The 25,109-nt window shown below is 53.5% G+C and overlaps 9 protein-coding genes across 9 annotated transcripts; 5 read left to right on the top strand and 4 right to left on the bottom strand.

The window, feature by feature from the left end:
- Positions 1-1,147: 1,147 nt before the first annotated feature.
- On the top strand, positions 1,148-2,242 carry EsH8_III_000414 (uncharacterized protein; the record flags this gene model as incomplete). The annotated part of the gene is made up of 4 exons (XM_083262139.1): positions 1,148-1,297; positions 1,350-1,846; positions 1,898-1,965; positions 2,019-2,242. The coding sequence occupies 4 exons, from the start codon at positions 1,148-1,150 to the stop codon at positions 2,240-2,242; spliced, it is 939 nt and encodes a 312-aa protein (XP_083122626.1).
- Positions 2,243-3,820: 1,578 nt separating this feature from the next.
- Positions 3,821-5,249, bottom strand: EsH8_III_000413 (FAD-dependent oxidoreductase; the record flags this gene model as incomplete). Its single annotated transcript, XM_083262138.1, has 2 exons — positions 3,821-4,859; positions 4,954-5,249. 2 exons carry the CDS (start codon positions 5,247-5,249, stop codon positions 3,821-3,823), a joined length of 1,335 nt encoding a protein of 444 aa, XP_083122625.1.
- Positions 5,250-7,795: 2,546 nt separating this feature from the next.
- EsH8_III_000412 (uncharacterized protein) lies at positions 7,796-8,731 on the top strand (the record flags this gene model as incomplete). The annotated part of the gene is made up of 1 exon (XM_083262137.1): positions 7,796-8,731. One exon carries the CDS (start codon positions 7,796-7,798, stop codon positions 8,729-8,731), a length of 936 nt encoding a protein of 311 aa, XP_083122624.1.
- A 251-nt stretch (positions 8,732-8,982) lies between these two features.
- Positions 8,983-9,660, bottom strand: EsH8_III_000411 (acyl-CoA N-acyltransferase; the record flags this gene model as incomplete). The annotated part of the gene is made up of 1 exon (XM_083262136.1): positions 8,983-9,660. One exon carries the CDS (start codon positions 9,658-9,660, stop codon positions 8,983-8,985), a length of 678 nt encoding a protein of 225 aa, XP_083122623.1.
- Positions 9,661-12,542: 2,882 nt separating this feature from the next.
- Positions 12,543-14,248, top strand: EsH8_III_000410 (uncharacterized protein; the record flags this gene model as incomplete). Its single annotated transcript, XM_083262135.1, has 5 exons — positions 12,543-12,680; positions 12,732-12,872; positions 12,950-13,237; positions 13,309-13,649; positions 13,705-14,248. The coding sequence occupies 5 exons, from the start codon at positions 12,543-12,545 to the stop codon at positions 14,246-14,248; spliced, it is 1,452 nt and encodes a 483-aa protein (XP_083122622.1).
- Positions 14,249-14,797: 549 nt separating this feature from the next.
- Positions 14,798-15,787, bottom strand: EsH8_III_000409 (uncharacterized protein; the record flags this gene model as incomplete). Its single annotated transcript, XM_083262134.1, has 1 exon — positions 14,798-15,787. The coding sequence occupies one exon, from the start codon at positions 15,785-15,787 to the stop codon at positions 14,798-14,800; it is 990 nt and encodes a 329-aa protein (XP_083122621.1).
- A 1,392-nt stretch (positions 15,788-17,179) lies between these two features.
- Positions 17,180-18,019, top strand: EsH8_III_000408 (phosphoenolpyruvate phosphomutase-domain-containing protein; the record flags this gene model as incomplete). Its single annotated transcript, XM_083262133.1, has 1 exon — positions 17,180-18,019. The coding sequence occupies one exon, from the start codon at positions 17,180-17,182 to the stop codon at positions 18,017-18,019; it is 840 nt and encodes a 279-aa protein (XP_083122620.1).
- A 295-nt stretch (positions 18,020-18,314) lies between these two features.
- EsH8_III_000407 (uncharacterized protein) lies at positions 18,315-19,829 on the bottom strand (the record flags this gene model as incomplete). Its single annotated transcript, XM_083262132.1, has 1 exon — positions 18,315-19,829. One exon carries the CDS (start codon positions 19,827-19,829, stop codon positions 18,315-18,317), a length of 1,515 nt encoding a protein of 504 aa, XP_083122619.1.
- A 2,333-nt stretch (positions 19,830-22,162) lies between these two features.
- On the top strand, positions 22,163-24,292 carry EsH8_III_000406 (uncharacterized protein; the record flags this gene model as incomplete). Its single annotated transcript, XM_083262131.1, has 1 exon — positions 22,163-24,292. One exon carries the CDS (start codon positions 22,163-22,165, stop codon positions 24,290-24,292), a length of 2,130 nt encoding a protein of 709 aa, XP_083122618.1.
- Positions 24,293-25,109: the final 817 nt, after the last annotated feature.

Raw genomic sequence — 25,109 nt, 5'->3', positions numbered from 1 at the left:
ACGGAACACATCAGGGTGGATTGCATTAACCACAATGTGTTTTGTCTACGGATTATCTGAGCTGTTGGCCTACTGCCAATAGTAAACACAAATACGGCGAGCAAGGGACTAAACAGCTCAGTCCCTAGTTAAGCATAAACCAGGCACTCCCAACGCGAGAACTATGTTATACACATTATCTAGTAGTTCATTATGCCGGTAATAAATACTAGACGCCGTTGTATTGCAATCCAAGGTATTACTTCAAGTATATAACTGCGTATCGCAATCTCTCTGTTGTATTTGTTTCTACTTAACCTAGTATTATTTACCTTTTACTTCTTACCTGCTAATAGTACCTGATGTACACTGCTTCTCTTTTTTTCTCGCCCTGTCTAGCAGTCTCTGCCCCATGCATTCGCAACGATGCTGCTTAGAAGTCCACAGTTTGCTTCATTAGGGTGATGCGATACCTCTAATTGAATTAGGCACGCATTTCTTGCCCTCGTTGCCACCGCGCCCGACGATGCCACCGGCGGACAATGCATACGGATCGGGATTACCGTGCGCACAACTTGAGGCAGTACCGCATCCGCCCACACATCTCGCTTTCATTTTGATGTCAGTTCATCGCGGGTTCGGTATCGCGTTCCAGTATATCACAACCACCGTGTCGCTCTCCTACCCCTTCCAATGCTGTCCTCGTTTTGTGTATTGTTTGATAGGTAATGGCTGCTGGAGTTCAGATATCTACACTTTGTCAGCCTCATTCAGACGTGAATTTGAATTTGTAGCTTCATGACTTCCCATTCCATAGTTCTGAAACACCCCGCGAAACATTCTCAAACAGCGTCACACTCCAATACTGTCCGCCAATCGCATGGGCCCGCAGCGAACTTTTTGGTGTGCCACCGAGCTGGATTAGATTCAAGACTTATGCTCCGCGGCGATTTATATTTACTTTGGATCCATCTTGGTGTTGGCTCTTTGAACCTACTGTGCACTGGGAGCCTGTCAATTTGCATCCGTCATTGTATATCTCAGCACTCAGGCCGGCTTTTCTGCGCTCTGGTCCAGATACTCGACGTGCATGCGTGTTGATCACCGTTGCTGAATTTCTTTCTGCTTATTTATTTTCCCTTGAATTTTCCACCTTTCCACCTTCACAATGGCGATCGTCGGTACGGGCTTGGACCTGCTCGTTGTTGGAGCGATCCTAGTCGTTCTCAACACCTTCTTCGTCGGTCTCCGTCTCTACACTCGAGTATTCGTCACGAAAGCCGTTCGATTCAACGATGCGTTGCTTGTCATTGCACTGGTTCGTATATATGTTCCCTTTGCTTCCATTTTATCTAACTCAACACCCATAGGGCGCCTTCGGAGCCCTCTTCGCTCTCCTTGTTATGGGTGTCCAAGGCGGCATTGGCGGAAGTATCTCCAACGCCACCGTTCCCGGAATCACCACCTCTCTCAAAGTGATCTTTTTCCTGGAGATCATTTACGTCGTCCTCACCTCTGCCATGAAAGGCAGCATCGCTCTCACGTTTATCCGCCTATCACGCTCGAGGGTTCTGACCATCCTCTTCTGGGTTTCCATTGCTTTGGATGTACTCATCAGCGCAGCCTTCATTATCTATTTGCTCGTCCAATGCAAGCCCATCAGTTTCGCATGGAGGCTGCTGGACCCAACAATCAAGGGCAAGTGTCTACCACTCACAGGACAGCTGTACATGGGTTACGCATTGAGCATTGTGACGGCGACTCTTGACGGTCTGTTGATGATTTCGCCGTGGATCATGATGAGAGGCCGAGGACTGAACTCGAGACTGAAGATGTACATCTATGGTATCTTCGGATTGGGAATACTGTATGTTCTTCTCTAAGGTTGACACCCCTCTTCTGCTAACAAAATCTTTAGGGCAACCATCGCCAATATCATCCGTCTCGTGGCACTCGTAAAACTCAAGGGTTCCAAGGACCAGCTTGGTATGTTTTCCCCCCCTCACTCCCCTTCGGCCAGAAGCTAATGGAAACCACAGTCGATGCGGCCCCCGTTTTCACATGGTCCGCCATCGAGGTCAGCATTGGTATCATTATCGCGGGACTCATCGAACTCGGCCCGCTTGCCGCCAAGTACGGAATCAAGGGCTTCGAGTCCTATGCTAGCACCCTCGATTACGATTCCGACGATAGCCAACTTTCGAAGAATGCCATCGAAGAGTCGAGCATCCCGGAGTACGAGAAGGAGACGGGAAAGATGTGAATCCAAGACATACGCAAAAAAGGAAAGGGAGCAAAAAAAGAAGACAGTGGCTAGCGACAGGAAGTATTTGGGGAATGTTCTCTGGCAGGACACCCCTTTGATGGCCATGTTCAGTCGCCGAAACACAGACACGATGAGGGCGGCGCCACGATACGAAATAAGTGTATTGGGAGACAGGCATGCATCTTAGCTTTGGCATATATTTGTCACGGTATGAAGAATGAAACAAACTTCTTCCGTTGCAGAACATGGACAGTAGCGGATCCACAGTATACGCTTGTGACACCAAGCACCGTGATATGGTGTCTACCGGTGCCTGTATTGCCATTATTGCCGTCGTACCAAGAAGTAATCAATGAGGTTTCCTAGTGACTACATTGCGGTTTCCTTGTGAATCAAATGTAGGGCTATGGAATAAGTGACCAAATAGTGTATTGTTGGCGGCAGAAGCTTGTGGGATGCCGGATGACCGTTTAGAACTGAGGCTGGTGCGGTTGTGATACCTTTGACGACCGCCAGAGACAGATCACAGTTGAGATAATTTGCCAGGCTTTGATTCCCATCTGATTTTATCGCTATATCATCTCTAGCAATGCGTAGAATTTCATCGTACACTGTGCTTGTAGAAAGACTAACATGGACACTACCACACCTTTTGCGCTCCGCTGAAGTTGGTATTTGCGTTACTTTTCACCTATTTATGCTTCAAAGAGTACACTTGCATAGACGTTGCATTATCCTTACTTAATATATGGATGCTGCGTGCATAGTTAACTGTTAGTCTTATAGTGGCAACAGCTCACGTCAGACTCCCAAAAAAAGATAGCGGCCGTCTATTATGTGATAAATATGTTTGTTCGGCCCTCGATCGCGTCAGAAACATCAAACATAGCACCAGTAATGGCCGACTAGCAAGACCTCCATGAGGTAGGTGTCAGCGTAAGTTACAGATTCCTTCATCCTTGCCTTTTTGGAAATTCAATTCATTACGTTTTCGTCGTAAACACCCAGGCGGGGCAAGATGACCGACCCATCGCTGCTCTGGAATCATTGACCAGCGCCCAGCCAGCCCAGCATGCATGTCTCAATTTCGACAAGGCCGACATCCTTCTCACGTAAGACCGGCATTCGTATCCGCTACCTCTGAGCAGGCATTAATCCCACGTGTGGAAGCTTGGCGGTCTGGGAACATGACCCTGTACGTATGCATTGCACTTACTCAGCGCAACCAAGTGCCGTGAACCCCAGTAGTCTTATTCGACTACACCTGAACTGTTGCTATGAGATTGAATGGGGCTTGAAAGCTGTTATTAAGTATATGCGATTGGTAGGAGAGAATTTAATCTGTCGCCCCCCTCTCAGAATTCTAGCTGGGCAACTTGTTTGTAACATAAGAAAACACTGACATAAAAGTTGGTACCAAAGTCGAATGGGAGTTATGTCTATAAAAATCTATCTATATATATGAAAACTCCTACCCAACGCTGGGGTCGCTATGCTCGATATCGAAAGGAATACAACAGGTATACCACAAAAAGGGAATGAGAAAAGGGGAGGGAAGGAGGGCTGAAATGCTTATCACTTTGTGATGGTCTTCAGCAGCGGATGCATCCACTGTAAGGTGCCCCTGAATGGCTCCGACACCGAGATAAAATCGAACACCCCCGACTTTTGTATTTTGGGAGACACGATATACGAGATAAACATATTTTGAACAATTGCCCAAGACATGATGTACCTCGCCATGATCCAGTCCCACGTCGACGCCCACGCGTGCATTCTTGTCAGGCGGGCAGACTGGTCGAGGTCCGTTTCCAGTAGCTCGAGTCTCTCCTGTCGGTATTCCTGGAACTGCGCTTCCAAAGCCTCGAAGTCGGGTGAGACGCTAGACTCAGATACCAGCTTCTTCAGCCTGTTGCAGATCGCGACGATGTCTTGGATGCCGTTGTTGAATCCCAGGCCGGCGTTGGGCGTGAACTTGTGCGCTGCGTCGCCGGCGAGGACCACTCTGCCCTTCCAGCTCCAGTTCTTGCAGATGCCCTCCTCAAGGCCCGCGGCGCCGGCATTGTAGCGCTCCTTGAACACATCCTTCACCTTCAATGTCTCCGTAATGGGCCAGTCTGCGAATCTCTCGGCGTAATCCTCGATCTCCTTCTCGGTGAATGAGATTCTATCCCCAGCAGTCTCTGGCAGCTTCTCGTAGAGGAAAATCCAACCTCTCTCCTTGCCGGTGATGTACATGACGGACCTGTCCGTTGCTTGGGTCTCGTAACTCAGTCCGGTCTCGTTCGGGCGCGGGAAAGAAGCCCACATGCACTGATAATGGGTCTCGTATGGGTTGACGGCGTCCCAGGTTTCTTCGCGCGATGGGTCCTCGGCAATTGCAAGTTGGCGCATCTGCCGGCGGGTTGCGGAATGCACGCCATCGGCGCCCAATACGACGGACCCAGAGTAAGACGAGCCATCATCGCAATTGACAGTTACGCCCGTCTCAGTAGCCGTGATGCCAGCAAGCTTCTTGCCGGTGAAGTAGCGCGCCTTCGCAGCCTCGGGGAGGGTGTCATAGAGCGCCTGAATGAGGTGCGCTCTGTGAAATGCAACCGGTTCTGAGCCGTGGCTGGAGAATCATTCGTTAGCGATCACGCAATACTACCCAATGAGGGGCGCAGTGGGGGATACTCAGTGGGGATTGGGGATAGGCAACAACATACTTTTCCTTTAGCAACTCAAATGTGGCAGCCTTCTTAAAAACCTGGCCATCGACGGTGAGGCCCTTTGAGTCTATTACCTTGCCACCGATATCCATGAGATGTTCGAGGATGCCGAGCTGGTGGAAGACGCGCAAGCTTGGTGGGCTGAGGACCAAACTGGCCCCGAGGTCCTCGGTGACGTCTTCTCTGCGCTCGAGGACGACGAAATCGATGCCAGCATGGTGAAGGGCGTGTGCTGCTGTGATGCCGGTTGGGCCGCCGCCCACGATTATGACCTTAAATGCTTCGCTCGCCATATTGATTGTGCTGGTAGGTGTGCTAGTGTGCCGCTTCCTACGTGATCCGAATGGGACAACCACCAACATTTAAGAACAGGTTGGCGCCGGGAATATATATGCAGAGTGTATTCTCCACCACCTCGTTCCCGACATGCCCCTTCCAGGTGTGATCCGATGGCATCCCAGCTGTTGGAAGCGCCCTTGTCCGGGAACTAACCATCAAAGCGGCGGCCGACCGTGCTTCACAGGACGATTCGAACCGGGTAAACGGCCTATGGGGCCAATTTGTCTCCGTTCCCGTGCCTTGTAACAGGGCCTGGGCTTGGGTTGCAACATGGAACCAACCAGGGGGTTGGATAAGTTTTCGCCAACAACCCTGCACTGACAACTTATCGCTGCAGGACGGAACGTTGCGACACGGGATTCCCACGCAAACACCCGCACTCTTGCGGTTGCGCATACTCCGCGGACCCATCCGCCGGAGTGGCGGACCAGACGGAGCGTCGCGCTCTTTCAGATGGCAAAATGATTTAATTACAACCACTCCTGTGGAAATTGCTGTCGTACACATTGAGGCTTGGTAGGTTCGTGACACGTCGGGGAAAACCCACCCCGATCCAATGATCCCACCCCGAAACCCATCTAGGTCCCGAGATGCATCGACAATACCGCTGTTGAGCGCACCCCGGAGTTATGCGATTCTTGCCCTGACGTTAGCATACCATCACCGGCGCTCTTCTCCGTTCCGTGGCACCGGCTTAGGCTTATGGCATCGCAGCCATCGGGGTTTGGCCGCCTCCGAGTCCCGATGGTGGTTATATGCGGCATAATTTTGCACCGATCCGCGTTGCCAGGCTTACGGGCATGATCCGTTACGACCGAGACTGGGACAGCCGGCCACGTTTGTCTCCCACGCACAGTAAAAGGACGTCACCACTGACGCCTTTCTGCGATTCATCGCCCAAAATGATCACGACAAGCTGATATTACACAGCAATTGTGACCTTGATTTGTTTATTCTTTTTCTGAAGCTCATATTATCGGTGAAAAGGTTTTTGGCAGCAGTACTAAGCTGCAATCTCCCTTGGGCCACAAATTAAAGTATTCTACCACGCATGTCACAAGGGAGGACGGAGGGTGTTTCGCATTGAGTAAGAAGCTTATACACTAAAGAATTCTCACAATATAGAATCGGGCGGCTGGGAACTTGGAGCGGCGGAATTATAATTGTTGGATTACTCAGCCAGGTAACAGGGAGCCAGCAGCAGCTGGCCGCACGGCAACGTCACTACTGCTGCGACTGTCAACCTACCTTTACATTATCTTCTACATATACACATACAGAATGCAGAACCAATTTACCGCATTGCTTTGATTACGTTGATCTACCACCCGTACGGGTATCCTGTGATACCAAACTAACCAATCAATAATGGTAGGATGCTTAACTAAACGATAAATGGCATCAAGTGCTTACATAGGTTCCCTCTGACTCGTTGCCAATTTAGCACAAAGAGAAAAAACTTTCATTTGATTAGTCTAAAGATTTGTAGGAAGTATATTTAGAAGAGCATTCTTGTGCTAAGTGATCTGTAGAGAATGGTCTGGATTCAACTTGACCAGGGATCAATGGCAAACCTGAAGGCATCTCAATCTCTGTTCTTATCACACCATTCGCGATTTACGCATCATCCCGACATCTGCAATGACTTTGAGTCTCATTCTTATTTTCATCAGATTTCGGCTGCCGCGTGGAATACTTTAAGTTGAATCTGGAGCAGATTAGGAACGAGACATGACGAGTTATTGTTCAGTTCACTACGCTTCATTGCAGATGCGGCATCGCCAGTGCGCTGTCACACGATTCGCAAAGAAGGATTGCTTCAGGATTTTACAATGACCCAATTGATCCCCATCTTTTTTTTTATCGGTCGTAAAATCCTTAGAAAAGAAAAGAGGAGTACACACCCGCCAATATTCCCATCCATTATTACCGCGATTTCTGACAGGTGGACACAGGTCGGGAATCTAACCGGTCAATATTATGCCCAGGGTAGTTCTAGACCCAGTAGCAGCACGACCTTCCAATTCGGGATTACTAAACTGCTCTCTCCCTTGGATTCCCTAATATATTGCCGTAAGCCTGCGCCTCTCGGTACACTAGGCAACTGGCATGATTTTCTTGTCATTAGGTCATGATCCACCCCCGCCATCGACCACAGCCTTACATTTCTAGCAGAAAAATGAAGATTCTGCGTCGTGTCTTGCCTAGTTTGCTAACATTTCGGTAAACTGACGAATACAGGGTGTTGATCCTTCTGTAAGCCAAGACCCCAGTCTCAGACACGGGTTCTAGGCGTCCGTGGATCGCAAGAGACGGCCCACACGCGCATGAGGCTGGACTTGGTCATCTTATCCATCGTAGGCACCACCCAGCAAGCAAAGCTATATAAGCGACGCATTCCTCTCTGATGCCTTAGCGCATACTGCACCTACCAAATCTAAAATTTACGTGATCCAACTGGGAGGACGAGCAAATCCTTCTTATTATACTATTAAGCAGAATGAAGTCTCTTCTCGCTATGGTAGGCCTTTTGGCCACGACAACTGCCGCCGTTGACATTTTGTTACCTCTATACATCTATCCTATCAACAACTTGGAAAAGCCATACGATGGCACTGTGGACTGGACAGCGGCCATTGCAGCCATTGACGCACATCCGGATCTTACTTTCAACGTCATAATCAACCCCAACAGCGGCCCACCCTTCGCCAGCGAAGCCGGTATCAAGATCGATTGGGCCCAGTGGATTGGCCAGATTAACAACCGGCCAAATACCGTCACTCTCGGCTACATCTCGACTCTCGGAACCGTGCAGCCCCAACCTCGGGACATTGCTATCGTCAAGCAGGGGATTGACACTTACGCGGCCTGGAACAGAACCAACGGCTGGGACGGTAATTCTTGGGACATCCACATTGACGGCATTTTCTTCGACGAGGTCAATACCGCCCCGGCTCAGTTGGATTACTATAAGGATGTCTCCAACTATGCCAAGTCCAAGACTACCAAGGCTGTTCTGAACCCCGGTGTCGCCGTCAACACTGCCAGTTATGAACTCTACGACGTGGCCGACGCCATCTTGTCTCTCGAGACGTGCTACACGGCTGATGTGGACGCCCCGCAAGATCGGTGCCCCAGGAACACTTACACCCCGTTCACGCCCGCATCACTTAGCGCCCTCCCGTCCGGTGCAGCGCAGAAGGCCAAGTCTTCCGTCCTGATTCACGACTTTTACGACGATTGGGAGCCGTACCAACCCGCCTCCCTTGCGACCCTCCAAACTGACATCAACGCCATTGTTGCCCAGGGTGTACACAGCTTGTACATCACGCAATGGGGCTACAACGAGAGCTTCACGCGCGAGCCAGCCAGTGTGGGAACGGTTTCTAACCTGCTGGCGCTGGCCCAGGGCCTTTCGTCCGGTGTACCGTTGTGAGAGACCTGTTTTAGACGACATGGCACTTCGGGATTATGTTGGCCGACTGGGCTCAGTTGAACCTATTGAGGTGTTGTGCGAGGACAGCTAGAATGGCAACCAAACAATCGAACCTTGCATTTATGATATACCCGACTGCCATTGACTCTATATTCCTACATGCTTGTGTTTTCGCGTCTATGAGTAATATCTTAAGTTGTGAGCATGGTGATGCGCTAAAATGATGTGACCTGTGAAATGCGACCAGGCTTTTATTCCTGCTTGTCAAGACCTGAAAGCACCAGATCAAAGTCGCTAGCTGCTTTCCCCTTTCTCAACATAAAATCCTGGGTAACTTTCGCTGCACTGGGCGTCTTGAATTCCAACGAGTACAGCGACTGGAACCCGTATCTTTCGTAGATCCCTTTTGCAGCCGCCATGGCCTCCAGAAACGCCAGCCTTCCCTCTTCGTCAGCCTTCTCGCATCCCCATCGCAGCAAGGGGCTCGCCGCCCCCTTGCCCTGGTGCTCTTTTCGGCAGATGATGAGTTCGAGGTACCAGTGTCTGACCTCGCCCATGATTTTAATGTGATTCCTTCCGATGGTGCCAAAGAAGTGGTCTGCGAACTCCGGATTGCCTTCCTTCGGCCAGGCTTCGGGCGGAGGGGGTGCTTCCACATTCACCTGGCCGTCTTCTGCCGGGCGGACCCATTTTGCGCAAGCAATGATCAGGTCAGGGTCGTCCGCGTAGTCCGGGTCGGTGACGACAAGCCATTGGCATCGTGGGTCGCTTATTTCTTCCGTGAAGGATTTGGAGAGGAAGTCACGACATTCAGGGGAGCTTTGCGGGAAGCAGGTCGTCGATACCGGATTGTCCTGGAACGCGGAGAAGTAGACTGCCGCCAGGGCCGGGCCGTCGGCCGGGGTGGCCAATCGCAATCTTAGGGGCATACTCGGCAACGCAGGGTGCCTGTAGGTGTCGTTAACTCCTTGGGATAGGGTATCTTTAAACGCTGGAGAAAAGACCGTGCCTTCGCGCCGTTGTTTTAACAAGGCAAACCGGGTTTAAGTTGAGATGCAAGATGAAAGTTCAACGAAAGTGCGATGAAAAGTTTAAAAGCGAAGTCAATACCAGTTAGAGCATTTTGTGTCGGATGCGGGTGCGCTGTTGTTCTTTTATCTGACGTAGAAGCGGCGCAAATACCTGCTGGTTTAGGTCCTTCGCTTGCGGGTGCAGCAGCCATATCCGTTGCCCCGGTCGGCCCTGGGCAGTTTTACTTTACTGCACTATAGTGGTCTCGGACGACTAAGCACGCCGGCGTGACTCAGGTCGGGCTATTCACCTCGACCTCTATAGATAGATCTCAGTCAGCTTCAGAAGCTTCACCAATCGACAAGCTGTTCATAGCCAGAATGCCTTCATTTCCTGCAGTGCCCGGGTATTGAAAATTGCGGACATTCCCGCGGAGGGCAAAAGGAATACTGCATCGGCTTTTATCAATTTCCAGCCCAAGCAAAATAGTAAGTTACGACAGAGATGAGATTTGAACTCATGCGGCCGAAGCCATGTGATAGCGATTCGAATTCGAGTCACACCCATTAACCACTCTGGCACTCTGCCCTGATTGGATGCCATGTGGAGGTATGGATGGGACTTATATTCCTGATCCGACGATACCCGCCGCTGTGGTGGGCGTCGACCGTGGGTTTCTGCGGAGAGGAGGTGGGCGAAGATCCACGATCGGGTAATTCAGCTCCTGATTAGTAGCATCGAATGCCATCACCTACTAAACGCCTTCGCTTGCATGAAGACTTCTCAAGACTTCCACAATTCTTTAAGAACCTTCCTTCAAGTCAAAATCTCAACTTCCCGTGGATATGGCATCAAGCTCGATCATTCAATAAACACTCTTTGTCTCATTTGAGCAGGTAGTTGCTCCACTGGCATAGTTGTGCCTAGGCATGATGATGGACGCGTCGAGCTCAGGCTTCGGTGTCTTTTCGTGGAAAAAAATGTGGGCTGATTTCGATGTTCTTGATGGTCGGTTACCGCAGATACAGTGATTGAGCTAGCGAAGCCTCGAGTTGTTTTGAGTTCCTGGACGGCCCTTCTGGGTGGCCAGAGTTTATATACAACGCTGAGGCTCAGCTAGCTGCATGTACCAGAACAGAATGATCATATCAAAGAAGACGAAGAAGAAACTCCCTAGCAGAGAAAGAATTTACCGCCTTGGTCAAAACTCAAGTCACAATTCAATCAACCCATCAAAAAATGCCAATAAAATCAATCGTCTCCACATAGTATCACACGCACCAAAAAATAGAACGCCTAGCCGGCATGTTTACGCTTGCAGAGCACGACGTAGCCCCAGTGCTCCCTTGAGCCTAGTTGCTCGTCGATAGCTAAAAGATATGCAAGTAGTTTGCGAGGGATTATTGGATCGCCATCTCGGTAACAAACCGAGATACCACCTCGGGCCTGCTTATCATGCTGCCAAGTTGGAGGCGGCACCGTCTCCCGCGGGACAGTCGTCCGATGTTTTGCATCCTTAGTTCCCCAACGTGCCTTGATGCGCCGGTTCGGTCTAAAGGAGGGCAGATCGTCTTCTTGAGAAGAAAAAGTTCCATCTTGGTATTGCACCAATCAGTTTTTTAATGTCGAGGTACATTTGCCCCTCAGTGATCACTCGTGCAGGCTCACATATCGGATTGTCAGACTCGGCGAAAGAACGACCCAGCCTAAACTCATTGATACCTTCCTCAATGGGCAAGATATTATGGGTCGGTCATTGGCCACGGGTGGTCCGGAACCCTAAATCCAAGCTTAAACGAAGGATTTGTTGGTTCCTAAAGTCCCAACCGCGACACCAATAAGCGTAGCGGGTCATATTCACAACGACAGTACTCTGGTCAACACTGTGGGGTGACGAGACACCGCGCTGCTTCTGGCCACTCTGCAGGCAGGAAAACTCGCAGAAGCAGGCGTACCTGGTTACGCAAGACGCAAGGCTTGCGAAGACGTTTGTCAGCTTACAGTACCGATCATATGATACCGGCTCGAGAGGTTGGTGGGAACGGTGGCCAAGAAGCTCGGCCAGACTTCAAATTCGAACGAGGCCCCCGCACTTGCATCTACTCAAGAACGGTTACCTAGCTGCGTGAATGGTGACATCGCCACCTGCACTATCCTTGCCGAACCGCGACCTGGCCCAATCAACAGTCCACCCGAACCATGGAAGTGCGTACTTACGATGTACACGAACTGGAAGGAAAAGAAAAAGCAACGAGTGAACAAAGTTAAAACAAGATCCAATCAGACATTCGAACAAAAGATCTGTCGAAGAGTTGTGGTGAAAAGCACATGGAGTGGTTGACCAATAGTGCCAAGAATTACGACATCTTGCCGACCTGCCTATTCCATCTGGGCGGACCAGGCTAATTGATTGCAGGCCTTGCAAAAACAATCACACGGAGGGGGCTCAATTACAGCGTTCGTGAGCAGAGATGATTCTGAATGACCTTATTTGAACGACATTTTCGCCATTTCTTGGCTTCTGCAGATCGTGCATGATGATGACCGCTAGTGAGGGACAACATGCAGAAACGTTGTTACCCCGCGGCGGTGTACGACGTTGGGACTTTTGCCATGCACAAATTAATATCTCAGTGCTTGGGACGAAGTAACATGGAAGGCCATTGCAGGTATAAAGTGTGACTGTGCTTCTGGGCTCGAGTGGTTTTTGCAAGCCCGCTCGTCACGCTTCACGTCGCGCCTCATTGCAACCTTGCAGTGCTTCCTCTGCCGGTATCATTATCTTAGATTAGCCTCCAAGATGAGAACCTCGCACTTGGCGCTTGCCATTGGAGCCCTTTCGGGGGTCTCCGTTTCCAAGGAGCTGGAGCCCAACGCCGAGCTGTCTGCCTGGTATGACACCGGCGCCGCTCACCAGGAGAACATGGCATACAAGGCTGTGAGTTCGGGCAGACCTTCGGTCTAAGATTATGCAGCTAATGTTGTGTAGGCTCAATGGGATCAAGCTGAGGCCGAGGGAAAGTTTGAGTCGGCTCAGTGGACGGGTCGCGTCAAGGACTACATCGCCTGCAAGGACGGCAAGGTGGAGCTCGCCAAGGGCGACCCTCTCCAGACGTTCAGATGCAAGGACGTAAGTATTTACCCAGAATCGAGGATAATCGGGGGCGAAACCCTCTATTTGCCGGATCAACTGCTGACATAGACCAGCTCGACCTCTACGATTTCCAGCCTCACGCTGCCTTTGGCAATTCCACCGGCAGAGGCTCCGGCTCTTGGGGTTGGACGTCGCCCAACGGCCGAGAATTCTTCGCGATTGGTCAACGTGATGGCACCGCGTTCGCCGAGATTTCCAAGAAAGGAAAGCTCATCTACCTCGGAACTTTGCCGTACTACTCAGAGCCAAGCATTTGGCGAGAGATCAAGACGTACAAGAACTATCTCGTAGTCGGCAGTGAGGCCCCTGGCCATGGCATCCAGTTCTTCGACTTGCGCAAGGTATGCAACGCCGTCCTCTACGACACTAGCCTTGTGGCCGAGACCTGCGCATGGAACTAACACGATTACAGCTTCTGGATATTGACCCTAAGAATCCCGTCCTCTTCTCCAACGAGAAGGATTTGACGGCCCATTGGACGGAGGCCCTGCCGCTTGGACGCAGCCACAACGTTGTTGTCAACGAGGAGAAGGGCTACGCCGTTGCTGTTGGCGCTCAGCCCCGTCGCAACCTGCCCTGCGACTCCGGACTGCAATTCCTCGACCTCGCCGACATCACCAACCCTCTTTACCTAGGCTGCGCTGCGGGCGACGGTTACGTCCACGATGCTCAGTGCATCGTGTACCGCGGGCCCGATGTGAAGTACTGGGGACGCGACATCTGCTACGGATACAACGAGGACACTCTGACGATGTGAGTTGCCTGGCATGACTCCTTTCATAATGCGATATACTGACCGTCCTGCTAGCTACGACGTCACCCACAAGAACTCCACCAACATCATCTCTCGCACGAGTTACGAGGGTGCCACCTACACCCACCAGGGTTGGGTTTTCGACCCCAACTGGCAAGACTTCCTGGTTCTGGACGATGAGATTGACGAGCGCAACAAGACCGGCCCTGCCGCCGACGGCTTCCCCGTGACTTACTTCTGGGACATCCGGTCCCTCGAGAAGCCGAAGCAGAGCGGTATTTTCAAGGGCACCGTCCGCAGCGTCGACCACAACCAGTTCGTCAACCGCGGCCTGTCGTACCAGAGCAACTACGGAGCCGGCCTGCGCATTCTCGACGTCTCGTCCGTCCGCTGGGACCCGACCGCCAAGGGCGTCAAGGAGATTGCCTACTTTGACATCTACCCCGAGGACGACAACGAGCCCGGCGGAGGTGCCAACAACTACACCGGAACTTGGAGCCACTACCCGTACTTCAAGAGCGGCTACATTGTCATCAACACCATTGAGCGCGGCGTTTGGGTCGTCAAGCGATCCAGCCCTTGGTGGTGGCCTTGGTAAACGACGCGGGGGTTATGTTGGCACGCACGCAGCCTGCTGCCCTGGCTATCGAGCTTTATTCTTTGTACATAGTACCCTAAATGCATCGCGATAGCTCTTTGACAATTACACAAAGCAAATTACGTGTCTCGTAAATAAGTCCCATTGTATGGCATCCACGATTTATTGCTGATGTGCAGCTCATTCATCGATGTGACGATGTCGTGGGGTGTGATTTCCGCTTCCTTTCACGAGAAATCCAAACAACTATTTGCATTCATAACCCACTGTTTCAGCTTAAATAATGACTTAAGACAGCCATAATACAAATTATAGATTGAGCAACATGTGAGGTTGATAATTAACATTCTGTAAGAAGACTGGGCAAGTCGAGCCGGAGGTTGTTTGGATTGGCCAAGATAATTCTACTGTAGTATCTATCATATTATGTTCTTACATGTAGTGAACTTCCCAAGCTTGCACTTGGTCATCTCGGCAGACAGAAACCATCCCCTCAACCACTCTCGGCACATCTGCCTAACGCTCTCATTACAACTTTTCCCGGCCTCTTCAGAGACAGTAGCTGCGCGTGTCGAAAGCAACTATCTTCCCTGGCTCCGTAATTGTTCCGTTGACTGGCTTGGCATAAGCACCACCGGTGACGGCGTACAGAATATCCTTGTCCTTGACAGTGCGGCCGAAGGCAACTGCGGTGCCACCAGCAACGGTCAGTTCAGTTGCGGATCCCGCAACGACGGAGCTTTTCCCATCGGGGTTGATGACAACGAGTTTGTTGTCAAAGTTGGTAACGACCCAGACATTTCCCTTGCTGTCGAGAGTAAAGTCGTCGAAGAACTCCACATCGGCCGAGCCAAAGAGCTCGATGGTTGCGTTGGCGGCGATGGCCCCCGATTGCTCAAGTCGGACCCTGAACACCTTCTTCAGGGAGCTGTTGGTGAAGTACAGGAAATCCTTCCGGATGTGGACGCCGTTGATTCCGAACGGCGCGGAGGCGCCGGGTGCCACCTCGAGATCGGCACCCTCGAGGACGACATCGTACGTCTTGGCTTTGACGTTCACCCTGTACAGCTTGCCCTGCGCGGACTCGGCGACAAGAACAATGTTCTTGTCCCAAGGAAGTGCCACCGCGCCGTTCAGGAAGGGTGCCTCCGGGATATCGACAATCTTGGTCGCTTTGGGCTCCTTGTCCGTGAGGCTAACCTGCCATGCTGCAAAGGTTCCTGGGATACTGGCGCCAACGCCGGTGAATTTCCCGCCCACGACAACAAAGGTGTCGGCTGTTGTCTCGGTGATGCCGAGGACCGCGTCGAGGGATGAAAAGCGGTGGACCAGCTCGGGAGTCGGGGAGGGTCCCCAAGGCTTTGCGATCTGAACAATGTCGGGCGACGTGTTGAGAGTCACGAGGAGGTTGCCGTTTTTGCGGACGGCAATGTTTTCGATCCAGGTGGGGTTGACGGGAAATTGATAGACGACGCGGGACGGGAGGCTCAGGCCTGCGGCCAGGGAGCAGAGCAGGGAGGTTGCGAGGTAGAGTCTCATATTGCCGTTGTAGTTCAGATGATGTTGACTAAAGTTCCCTGAAGTTCTGGCAAATCAAGTCCTGTGCGTTGCCGAGTTGAGTAACTGTGTGCACCTGCTTACATCCTATAGGCAAAATAGGTTCTTGGTATCGAACACTTTTATTCCTTTTCTGACCTCTTCCTGGCTTACTCAACCCTCAAGAGATTTCCACTATCTTTCTTATTCCCGGCGACAAGTTAGTGACGGTAGGCGGAATTCGGCACGGACTACCGCATTCTAGTAGGGCTGGAGTCAGCCGCCAGTCCGCCCGGTACCTGACATGACGTAAGGGTATCCTTCAAATCTCCACCCCCAGACCATGATATCGATCAATTCAGGTTTAAGATTACAAGGTTAATTAACTCTACACTTCGGTAGACTACTATGGAACGGGCCGGTGAATTTGAGACATGTTGGCGCCGGCTACTACCCGCGTTCCAAAGCCCACCCAAAGGCCGTACTCATATATAACCCATTTAGCAATTACAACCTTGTCTCTACACATTACCTCATGGTACCATCGGACTTTCATTTGAATTCTGGTCAGAGTCTGCAATGGCACTGGTGTCTTTGGTCTCAGTTCGTCATCGACATGGAGCCGCACGTTGAAAGCTGAAGGATCGAAGGATCAGGTCCTAGCGTGCCACACCATCCAGTCACATCCAGGCGTAGAAAATTACACGACCAGGAGTTTCTGCATGGCTTACTCATTATATGCATAAGAAGCTTAAGTAGTCGGTTGCGACTAATAAGCACCATTTGCTGTGCGATGCAGCAGATACCGGCACAGCAGGTCTATGACGAGACCCACGCTGCAGCACGTATCCCTGCAACGATAGCTACTTGACGACATTCAATCACCTCAGTGCATCATTGGACATTTATATGGTATCAAAATCGTTGTGTGGGTTTTCAATTTCCCGTCAGAGTCCAGGCCAACATGAACTTGTACCCCGATGCCGGGCATGCCGGAACGGGCATGGGGCGTTTGTTTAGTCCGGCCGTGAGCGGTTTGGCTGGCCCCGAACGGTCGCCGGCATGCCACGAGCGGATAGAAAGACGCGGTGCATCTCTGCTGGGATCGCAAACTCCAACAACGAGGTCACCTATAGACTACATTGGTGGATTTGGTCCACCCCAGGCTCTAACAACAGCTGAGGCGCGCTTTTCGTCGGATATGGAAATCCAAGCCGTCCGACGCCCTTCGTTTGTCACTAGCGCGATTGGTGCCTGCGCCCGGAGTCCACCCCGCAGAAGAGTCATCTCCTCGTGAGTACAAACTCGGTCCATTTCGATTTCCAGGACGTTCAAGCGCTGTGTTTAAACCTCGCACGGCAATTCGAAACCGGTGCCTTTTGATTATCGCCTAAGATGAGCAAAGTCCTCGCCCAGGAGCTGAAGCAGCTGCACACCCCGGCGGCGCCCATCATATTCGCCAACGTCTGGGACTTCGCATCCCTCAACGCCATCCTGTCCCTCAACACGGCCGAGGCGAAGCCTGTCAGAGCCATCGCAACAGCATCATGGGCCATCGCGGCCACGCTGGGCATCAAGGATGAGGAGCTCACCCTCGACCAGAACACGGCCGCAATCGAACAGCTCGCCCCCGCGGTCAGGGCCGCAGGCCTGCCCCTGTCCGTCGATCTCCAGGACGGGTACGGGGAGCACATCGAAAAAGTCGTGGCCTCGGCCGTACGGCTCGGGGCCGTCGGCGCCAACATCGAAGATAGCATCCCGTCGGCCGGGTTCGACAAGGGCGTCGGCGGGTCGCTCTACGGTGCCGAGGCGCAGGCCGCCCGTCTGAAACGCGCGCTGTCGGCGGCGCGCGGCGCGGGCTGCCCCGACTTCGTCGTCAACGCCCGCTGCGACGTTTTCCGCCTGGAGCCGTACGCCGCGAGCGACGACGCGGCCGCGCTGGGGGAGGCCGTGAGGCGGGGCCGGGCGTACCTGGAGGCGGGCGCGACGACCGTCTTTTACTGGGGCGGCGCGGGCCGGGGGCTGCGGACGTCCGAGGTAGAGGTGCTCGTCAGGGAGCTCGGGGGCCGGGTCGCGGTGAAGCTGGGCGACCGGCCCGGCTCGCTGACGACGGAGGAGCTGGCCGAGATCGGGGTGGCGAGGATCAGCGTCGGGCCGAGCTTGTATCTCGTGGCGATGAACGCCATGAAGGACGCCGCGAGGAGGATTCTGTCCGGCGGCAGGTTGGGGGCCTAGAGTCGGGGCAAGTCCATTATTTTACCTCACAAACATGGAAACGTGGGACAAAGGTCGGTCAAAAGTGCCTTGAAACTGATGGTTTTTATGTACTGGTAGATAAGATGGTTACAAAGCGCGCATCCCTTCCAGATCAATTTCCTTTCAAAAATCCTCACAAAGTGAACCGCTCCAAATATGTTTTCGGACTTGACTCAAGTAGTAGTCTCGCACCTCGAAATATGTACAAAATATCGCACCGGCTCTCCAGAAGCCGCCATTTTTCCCTTTTTATCATACATGGGATACTAACCACTTAGTTGATGGGAGCAGGGGGCTGCTGGCCGGGGAGGGGAATGCTCTGGGGGTGGGCGGTGAACATGCCCTCGGGGTCGTAGACGGTCTTGAGCTGCTGCAGCTTGGCGTAGTTCTTGCCGTACAGGCGCTCGCTCCACTGGTCGACGGTCAGGGCGGTGTCGCGGTAGTTGACGAAGCCGCGCAGGGGCACGCCCTCGTCCCGGAGCTGCTGGCGGAAGGGCTCGAAGCCGTTCTGCATGTAGCTGAGGCCGTCGGCGGGGAACTGGGTCAGGCCGGCGGCGAGGCGGCCCTCCCAGCGGATGAGCCACAGGCTGTTGGCGTGGGCGAAGGAGGTGTCCTCGTCCTTGAGGGACAGGGTGGGCTTGCCGCCCCAGAGGTCGATGAAGCCGAACTTGGTGAGGTCGGTGCGGTTGAAGGCGAGGGTGGTGAAGTTGTAGAGGGCGGTGGCGGACTCCTTGGTGAAGGGCTGGTCGGCGCGGAGGACGAGGGCCTGGAGGTAGAAGCTGCGGGGAGGGAAGGTGTCGACGGGGATGTCGATGGAGGGGGTGGCGACGTTCTCGACGTCCCAGAAGTCGCGGACGGTGCGGGTGAGGTTGGTGCCGGCGGGGAGCTTGGCGACGAGGGGCGCGAGGAGCGCGTCAAAGTCCTCGGGGTTGCCCCAGTAGAAGCCGGAGCCGGTGAAGGGCGGGGCGGTGAGGGACCAGCGGAGGGTCAGCTCATCAGGCCACTGGCCGGTGAGGACGTGGTCCTGGATGGTGAGGAGGGCGCTGACACCGGCGTCGAGGGAGGTGTTGTTGAGGGTGATGGTGTAGTCGATGGCCTTGGGGTAGGTGGGCTTCCAGGTCTTGGTGGTCAGGCTCAGGATGATGCCGTACGAGCTGCCGGCACCCTGGAGGGCCCAGAAGAGGTCCGGGTTCTTGGTGCGAGAGGTCTCGACGATGGTGCCGTTGTAGAGCATGTAGGTGGCGCTGTCGAGGAAGTCCATGGGGGTTCCGAGGATACGCGACAGCGAGCCGAAACCGCCTCCGATGGTGGAGCCGGCCAGGCCAACCATGTTGGCGCGGACGTGGGGGAAGCGGGCTCCGTGCGTCTTCCAGAGCCAGCTGACGACGGGGCTGACAAGGCCGCCGCCGCCGTAGGTGAGCAGACCGGTGGCCTCGTCGTAGCTGACGTCCTGGAAGTGGGTCATGTTGATGGTGAGGCCGGCATTGGGCAGACTGTAGGAGCCGTAGCAGTGGCCTCCGTCACGGGCGGCGACGAGGACCTTGGCCTCCCGGGCGCAGGCCAGGGCGGCGGCGACCTCGGGGGTGGTGCGCGGCCAGGCGACACCGGCCGGGGTGGGGGTGATGCGGCGCTGCCACGAGTGGATGTCGTTGGGGAACGAGGCGTTGGTCTCGGGGAACGAGGTGATGAGACCGGCCGTCTCGAGACAGGTCTCGAGATCTTGCTGGGCCTCGGTGCAAGCGGCGAGGGACGCCGCGGCGAAGGCGACGATATTGAAAAGACGGACCATGGTCGATGTCAGAAGCAACAATAAAATGAAAGACTGAAGTTGGACTGAGGAGCTTGTAGGCGCTTCAAGAAGTATTCCGCCCCCAAAGCCAGAGCACCAAGCTCCCCTTATATGTCCGGACGCCTCCGTACTCTAAAGCCCCCTAAATCCCAATGTCCTGTGATGATTTCTTGGCAGTCTCCAGATGCACCACGCCGGCTGGGCATGTCCACCGCGATGGAGGCATCGGCCCCAGTCGATCTTGCAGACCGGCAGTACCGGACTCGGGATGAACAGTCATTGTTCCATTAGAAAGGGGCGAGCTTGGCCGCCCGCACAGGTCCATCGTCACAACCGCAATCAAGCTGCAGAAACCTTTTTAAATTGTTTCCTCACTCTGTTCAGATAGAGTTCGGTGTGGAACCAGGGATGTCCCGAGCTGGCGGGCCTGCCAAATGTCCGGCGTCGAGTGCCCGAGTCATTGGGCCCCGGGCGAACTGGGCAGTATTCTGCTCATCGAAGGCCCTGGCGGAAGCTTTGGAAGATTGCACCAGGGCCTCTGGAGGCTCCGGAGTGGCTCGATCTCGGCGCACTGCCACGAACCCTCGAGACGCCAAGGCCGACTACCCCCTTGGGCATATTGTGGGATGGGATTGTAGGTTTTGGTGTCAATGGGAGTGAGAAATTGCACCAAACAGACGACGGCGCGCCATTTTTTACTTGCGTTCCATCTGCCTGGGCTCCGGGCGGAGTAAGTCTTGGAAATTTGCCCAAGTCCAGCAAGGTGATTGCTGCCAAGACAACTCAATGAGGCGGGAGGCGCATGTGGGATGAGAATGGCCAGTGGCAAGCGAAGCCAGCTGTGACCGACTGAAGGCGAGAGTAAGTAACATCATGAGCGAGATGAATTTCGATGACATCTTCGGACTCCACTAAGGTGCGTGTGTCTGGGGATCACGAACCCACCCGCGCTGCGTCTGTAGAGGTTATGAGTGGCTTGAAGTCGTCGGCCAATCACAGAAACTGGATCCCACCAGTTCCTCTCCCACTACGGTTGTGTAGTGTAGCGGTTATCACTCCAGATTTTGATCGCATCAAGATTTCTGGTAACCCCGGTTCGAACCCGGGCACGACCTACTATTTTTGCATTTCTTTTTTGCGTATGCCGGGTTTCGTCTTTCAGTTAGTTAGCATGCATGTGTTGCTAACAGGACGAACGAACCCTTGTGGCTTTTTTGTTTTTTTTTTCCTTGTATTTTTGTTTCGCCCCCCCCGCAAAACCCCAGCCAAACTACACTAGGTACTACCGGTATGTACTCTCTGGCACCGGCGACATGTTATCCCTGTTTAGTTAGATGGTGTGACTCGCTCCGCTCTGTTAAAATGAGTGAAAACCACAAGGTTTGGTTTATATAGAAAAGTGCCCGCTTCCTATGTATTTGGGTTCAACAGGCCTAGACCTTCTTACACTAATTAGCCCTTGTCTCTTTTGTTTTAACGCCATTCTGTATGAGAATCATACGTCTTGTCTTTTTTTTCCATGCTCCTTGATCGACTGTCTCTGCTGCATTAATGCACTAAATGTAAACAATTGTTCGGTGGTGTGCGCCTTGAGTAGTTGCAATGCCTACACACTCAGGCTTCCATCTGCCACATTTTCTTTACCGCCATTGCAACTACGAACACAGATAATGATGCAACCTCACTGCCATTAAGCTCTCGCATATTGGGAAATCCAAGACCCATCGCGTAAGATCGGAGCAGGCATTGCGAGCTTCGGCCGAGCCTCTGCGACGCTGTCCGCCGGAGGACCCCTGCAGCGCTCCCACACACAGTCTGCCCGGTGCCGCCCAAACCCCCTTCCCGCGGGATGGTTCCCACTTGACATTCATGCATCACAGCCTCGAGAGATAAGCTCGTGCGTGATTTGCTCCTGGGCAACTCAAATCCAGCTCGTGCGGCGTCGACGGGTTGGAGCCGATCGCGGCAGGTTGTCGGGCCTGGCAAGGCGGATTTGTCAAGAGCCTGCCCTTTCCGTCCACTTGCGCGGGAACAGACGTTTGGAAATATGCATGTTTTCAGCCCCGAGAGATAGTCGGGCGGGGTGATCGACTGGTCTCGGGACTCAAACCGATGACATCCATCACAATATCAATGACATCCATCAAAATATTAAAACACGATCAAGCTTAAAGAATGATGTGCCATCCCGTGCGGCTCGCCATGCCGGCATGCTCATGTACGCGGTTGTCACCCGACCTCTGCCAAGCCAACCATCTGCACTCGAATACCCTTGAATGAAAAAATAGAGGGCTCCGGTTTGTCGCGAGTTTGTTGCTCATTCACCTGCCAGAATGACGCATGTCAAGTCTCCCAAGTCGAAACTGAAGCCGGAAATCGACCCCAATATATCCGGGCCCCCGAGCTACATACACCGTCTTCAGCATGGCCTCGGCCAACTGGGCCTGGCGACTATCGGAGGCGGCACGGCATTGATACTCGGCATCTTGGGATTCTTGCTCTTTCTCTGGACGGGCGAGGGCTTCGCACATGAAAACTGCGCCTCTACAGTCTGGAAATGGGTCATGCTCGACGAACACGTGACGCAGGCAATCACCTTGTCGACGGTCCTCCTGCGCATCGCAGTCACCGCCCAGGCCTCCATCTACACGAGCCTCATTGCCGGGGTCGTGCTGGAGAAACACGGGGTCCCCCTCTCCCGCGTCCCCGAGCTCTCCATCATCCGGTGCACCAACGACGGGCCCTTGAGGCTGGCGTGGTTGCTCGTCACATCAGCGAGAAAGTCGTTTGTGCAGGGGGGGCTGGTGGTGCTGCTTCTTTTCACCACCGTTGTCGTCCAGTTCTCCTCGACCCTTTTGGTGTCGGATCTAGACATGTCCTCGCTCGTCGGAGACGCAAAGATCAAAAGTATCAAGCTGCACATGAGCAGGGACGTGATTTCTCTTAATCGCCAGATGAATAATTGGATCAGCCGGCCGACGGCATACGTGCCTTTTGGTGAAGTACCTCTAGCTGCAGATTCAACGCCAAAAGAGTCTGGTGTTAGCGACACGGGAATATTGCAAAGATCGTTCTTGCCCCTTTCAACGGCACAGCTGTCTACATTGCGCGGTTACGAGGGCGGCGCATATGGCTTCCAATCACGCTTCGTCTGCATGCGCCCCTCAGTCTCGGCATCTCTATCAGTAACAATACCGCCTCCGTTCTCCGATACCCTTCCCTTCTACCTACAAATTGTGGGCAGCTTGTCCTACACGGCATCGTTCCGCCAGGCGGGGATTCCTCTGCCACCAAATTGCGAAAGCGGAAGCTGTTTCCCTTCGGGCTTCAACTGCACCCTCCCGCAGTTCCAGTTCGCCGAGGCACAAGCAAGGCAGGGATTCACAAACAGCCTCTGTATCCCCAACGGCACCAACGCGCGGCCCAGCGCGCAGAACCACACCATTTCCGACGAGCCCGTGACGGCCTACTCCCAGGTCTTCCTCTTCTTCAGGAACAACGGGACGCACAACCTGTGGACAAGACCCGGCGGCCGTGTCGTCGCCGGAGACTTTGGCTTGAACAACGTATCCTCCGTTGATGGCGAGTGGATCACGTACGAGCGCGCAATAGAGCAGCCGGCCCTCGAAGGCCAGGGAAGTGACACAGGGGTGTTGAGGCTGGACGTGTCGCTCTGCTTCCAGCAGCTGGCGCTCAATTTCGCCGACGTCAAGATGTCCAGCAACAAGGACCTGAAAGAGCCGCAAGTGTCGTGGAACGCCGAGGCCAAGACTTGGAACACAAAAAGCATCCGGCAACTGCTCGGGGTGGGCCGCCGCGGCGCGAACGCGACCGGACGCGGCATCTTTTCGGTCGAGGCGGTGCGCAACCAGCGGCACCTCAACGCGACGCAGTACCTGACCAACAAGCTCATCAACGACCTGTACAACTCCCCCCGCACCAACAACCTCTCCATCTTCATGGACCCGCAAGGGACCGGCATATCCCACGTAAAGCCGCACGTCGAGTACCAGGCCGTCTTCGCCGACGCACTCAACGCGACCAACCGGCCCGGCGTGGCGATGCAGTCCACGCTGACGGCGCTGGCGGGGTCTATCATCAACGAGGCCATCCCTCAGTTCGACGTCGCGGGCAACGCGACCCTGACGTCTTCGGTGCGGGTCCTGACGCCGTGGGGCTTCCGGGGGCTGCTCGTCGTCCTCGGCGTCGTGGCGCTGAACATGGCGTGCGGCCTGGCGGTGGTGCTCTGCTTCATGGTGCAGAGCCGCTATTCCAGCCAGGGCAACTACTGGCAGGCGGTTGCGCAGATCGTGTCCGATGAGACGGCCTGGATCTTGGAGGGGGCTACGCAGTCAACTGACGGGCATATCGACGATGAGTTGAAGGGCGCAGACCCTCGTGTCCGTGTTAGTCGCTCGGACCAGAGTGGACGGATACGGGTGGCTCTTATAGATGCGGCTTAGAGTCGGTCTTTGGGCTCAATACAGCTAGATGATTTATGTATTTGCTGACAAAACCAGTTTATATGTGAATGCCTCGCATAATCTCACTAGAAGCGCCTGGGGCGGTCTTTGTAAACTGTCAAAGTCTTAGTTTCCTTCTCTTAGACTTATACTTTTCTCTTATTGCTTCGATCCAACCCCAACCACTAGATATTGGTAAATCCTTGTCCGTCAATGAATATTGACGGCTTCCCAAATTCCGACGTATGATCCGGCCGACAAGTGTTTCTGAGCACCGGTCGGGTCCGACTGCAATATACTTCCCCCACTGACACCTCCCAAGTTGAAAACCCCGCCGGCAACAAGGCGCTAGGGTTCTTAGCGTCGCGGAACCCACAACGCAACATCGTCAACACGGACCCAGCATGGCAATTCCCTCACCCCCAACTCCACTCGAGCAAATTTTGCTTGAATACATGAAGGCTGCGGGCGAACATTCTCGGCAACCAGATCCGGTCCCAGGACCTCCAAGGATCATCATCACGGAAGGGTGGCCGAGTTGGTTATGGCGCCAGGTTAAGGTCAGCTTAACATCTGTTTTCTGGTGGGGCAACCCGCGCGAGTTCGAGTCTCGTCCCTTTCATTTTGCATTTTTTGCTCTTCCATTCTCCTCAAAGAGTAAAGAACAGTTGAGTGATCTTGCTTGGTTTTGTTTCCTAGGAAAGGAACGAATAAAGGTGTTTGAAAGGCTTGTCGATGTCGCTCTGTCTAGTTAGTATTCATGGTGAGACTATAGGTAGTTACAGATAATCATAACGAAAAAACATAAAAAAATCTT

Source organism: Colletotrichum jinshuiense, chromosome 3, assembly GCF_051148585.1.
Source record: "Colletotrichum jinshuiense chromosome 3, complete sequence".
Taxonomy (NCBI): domain Eukaryota; kingdom Fungi; phylum Ascomycota; class Sordariomycetes; order Glomerellales; family Glomerellaceae; genus Colletotrichum; species Colletotrichum jinshuiense.
The sequence above is the reverse complement of the archived record's forward strand: the minus strand, read 5'-3'. Positions and strand labels throughout refer to the sequence as shown.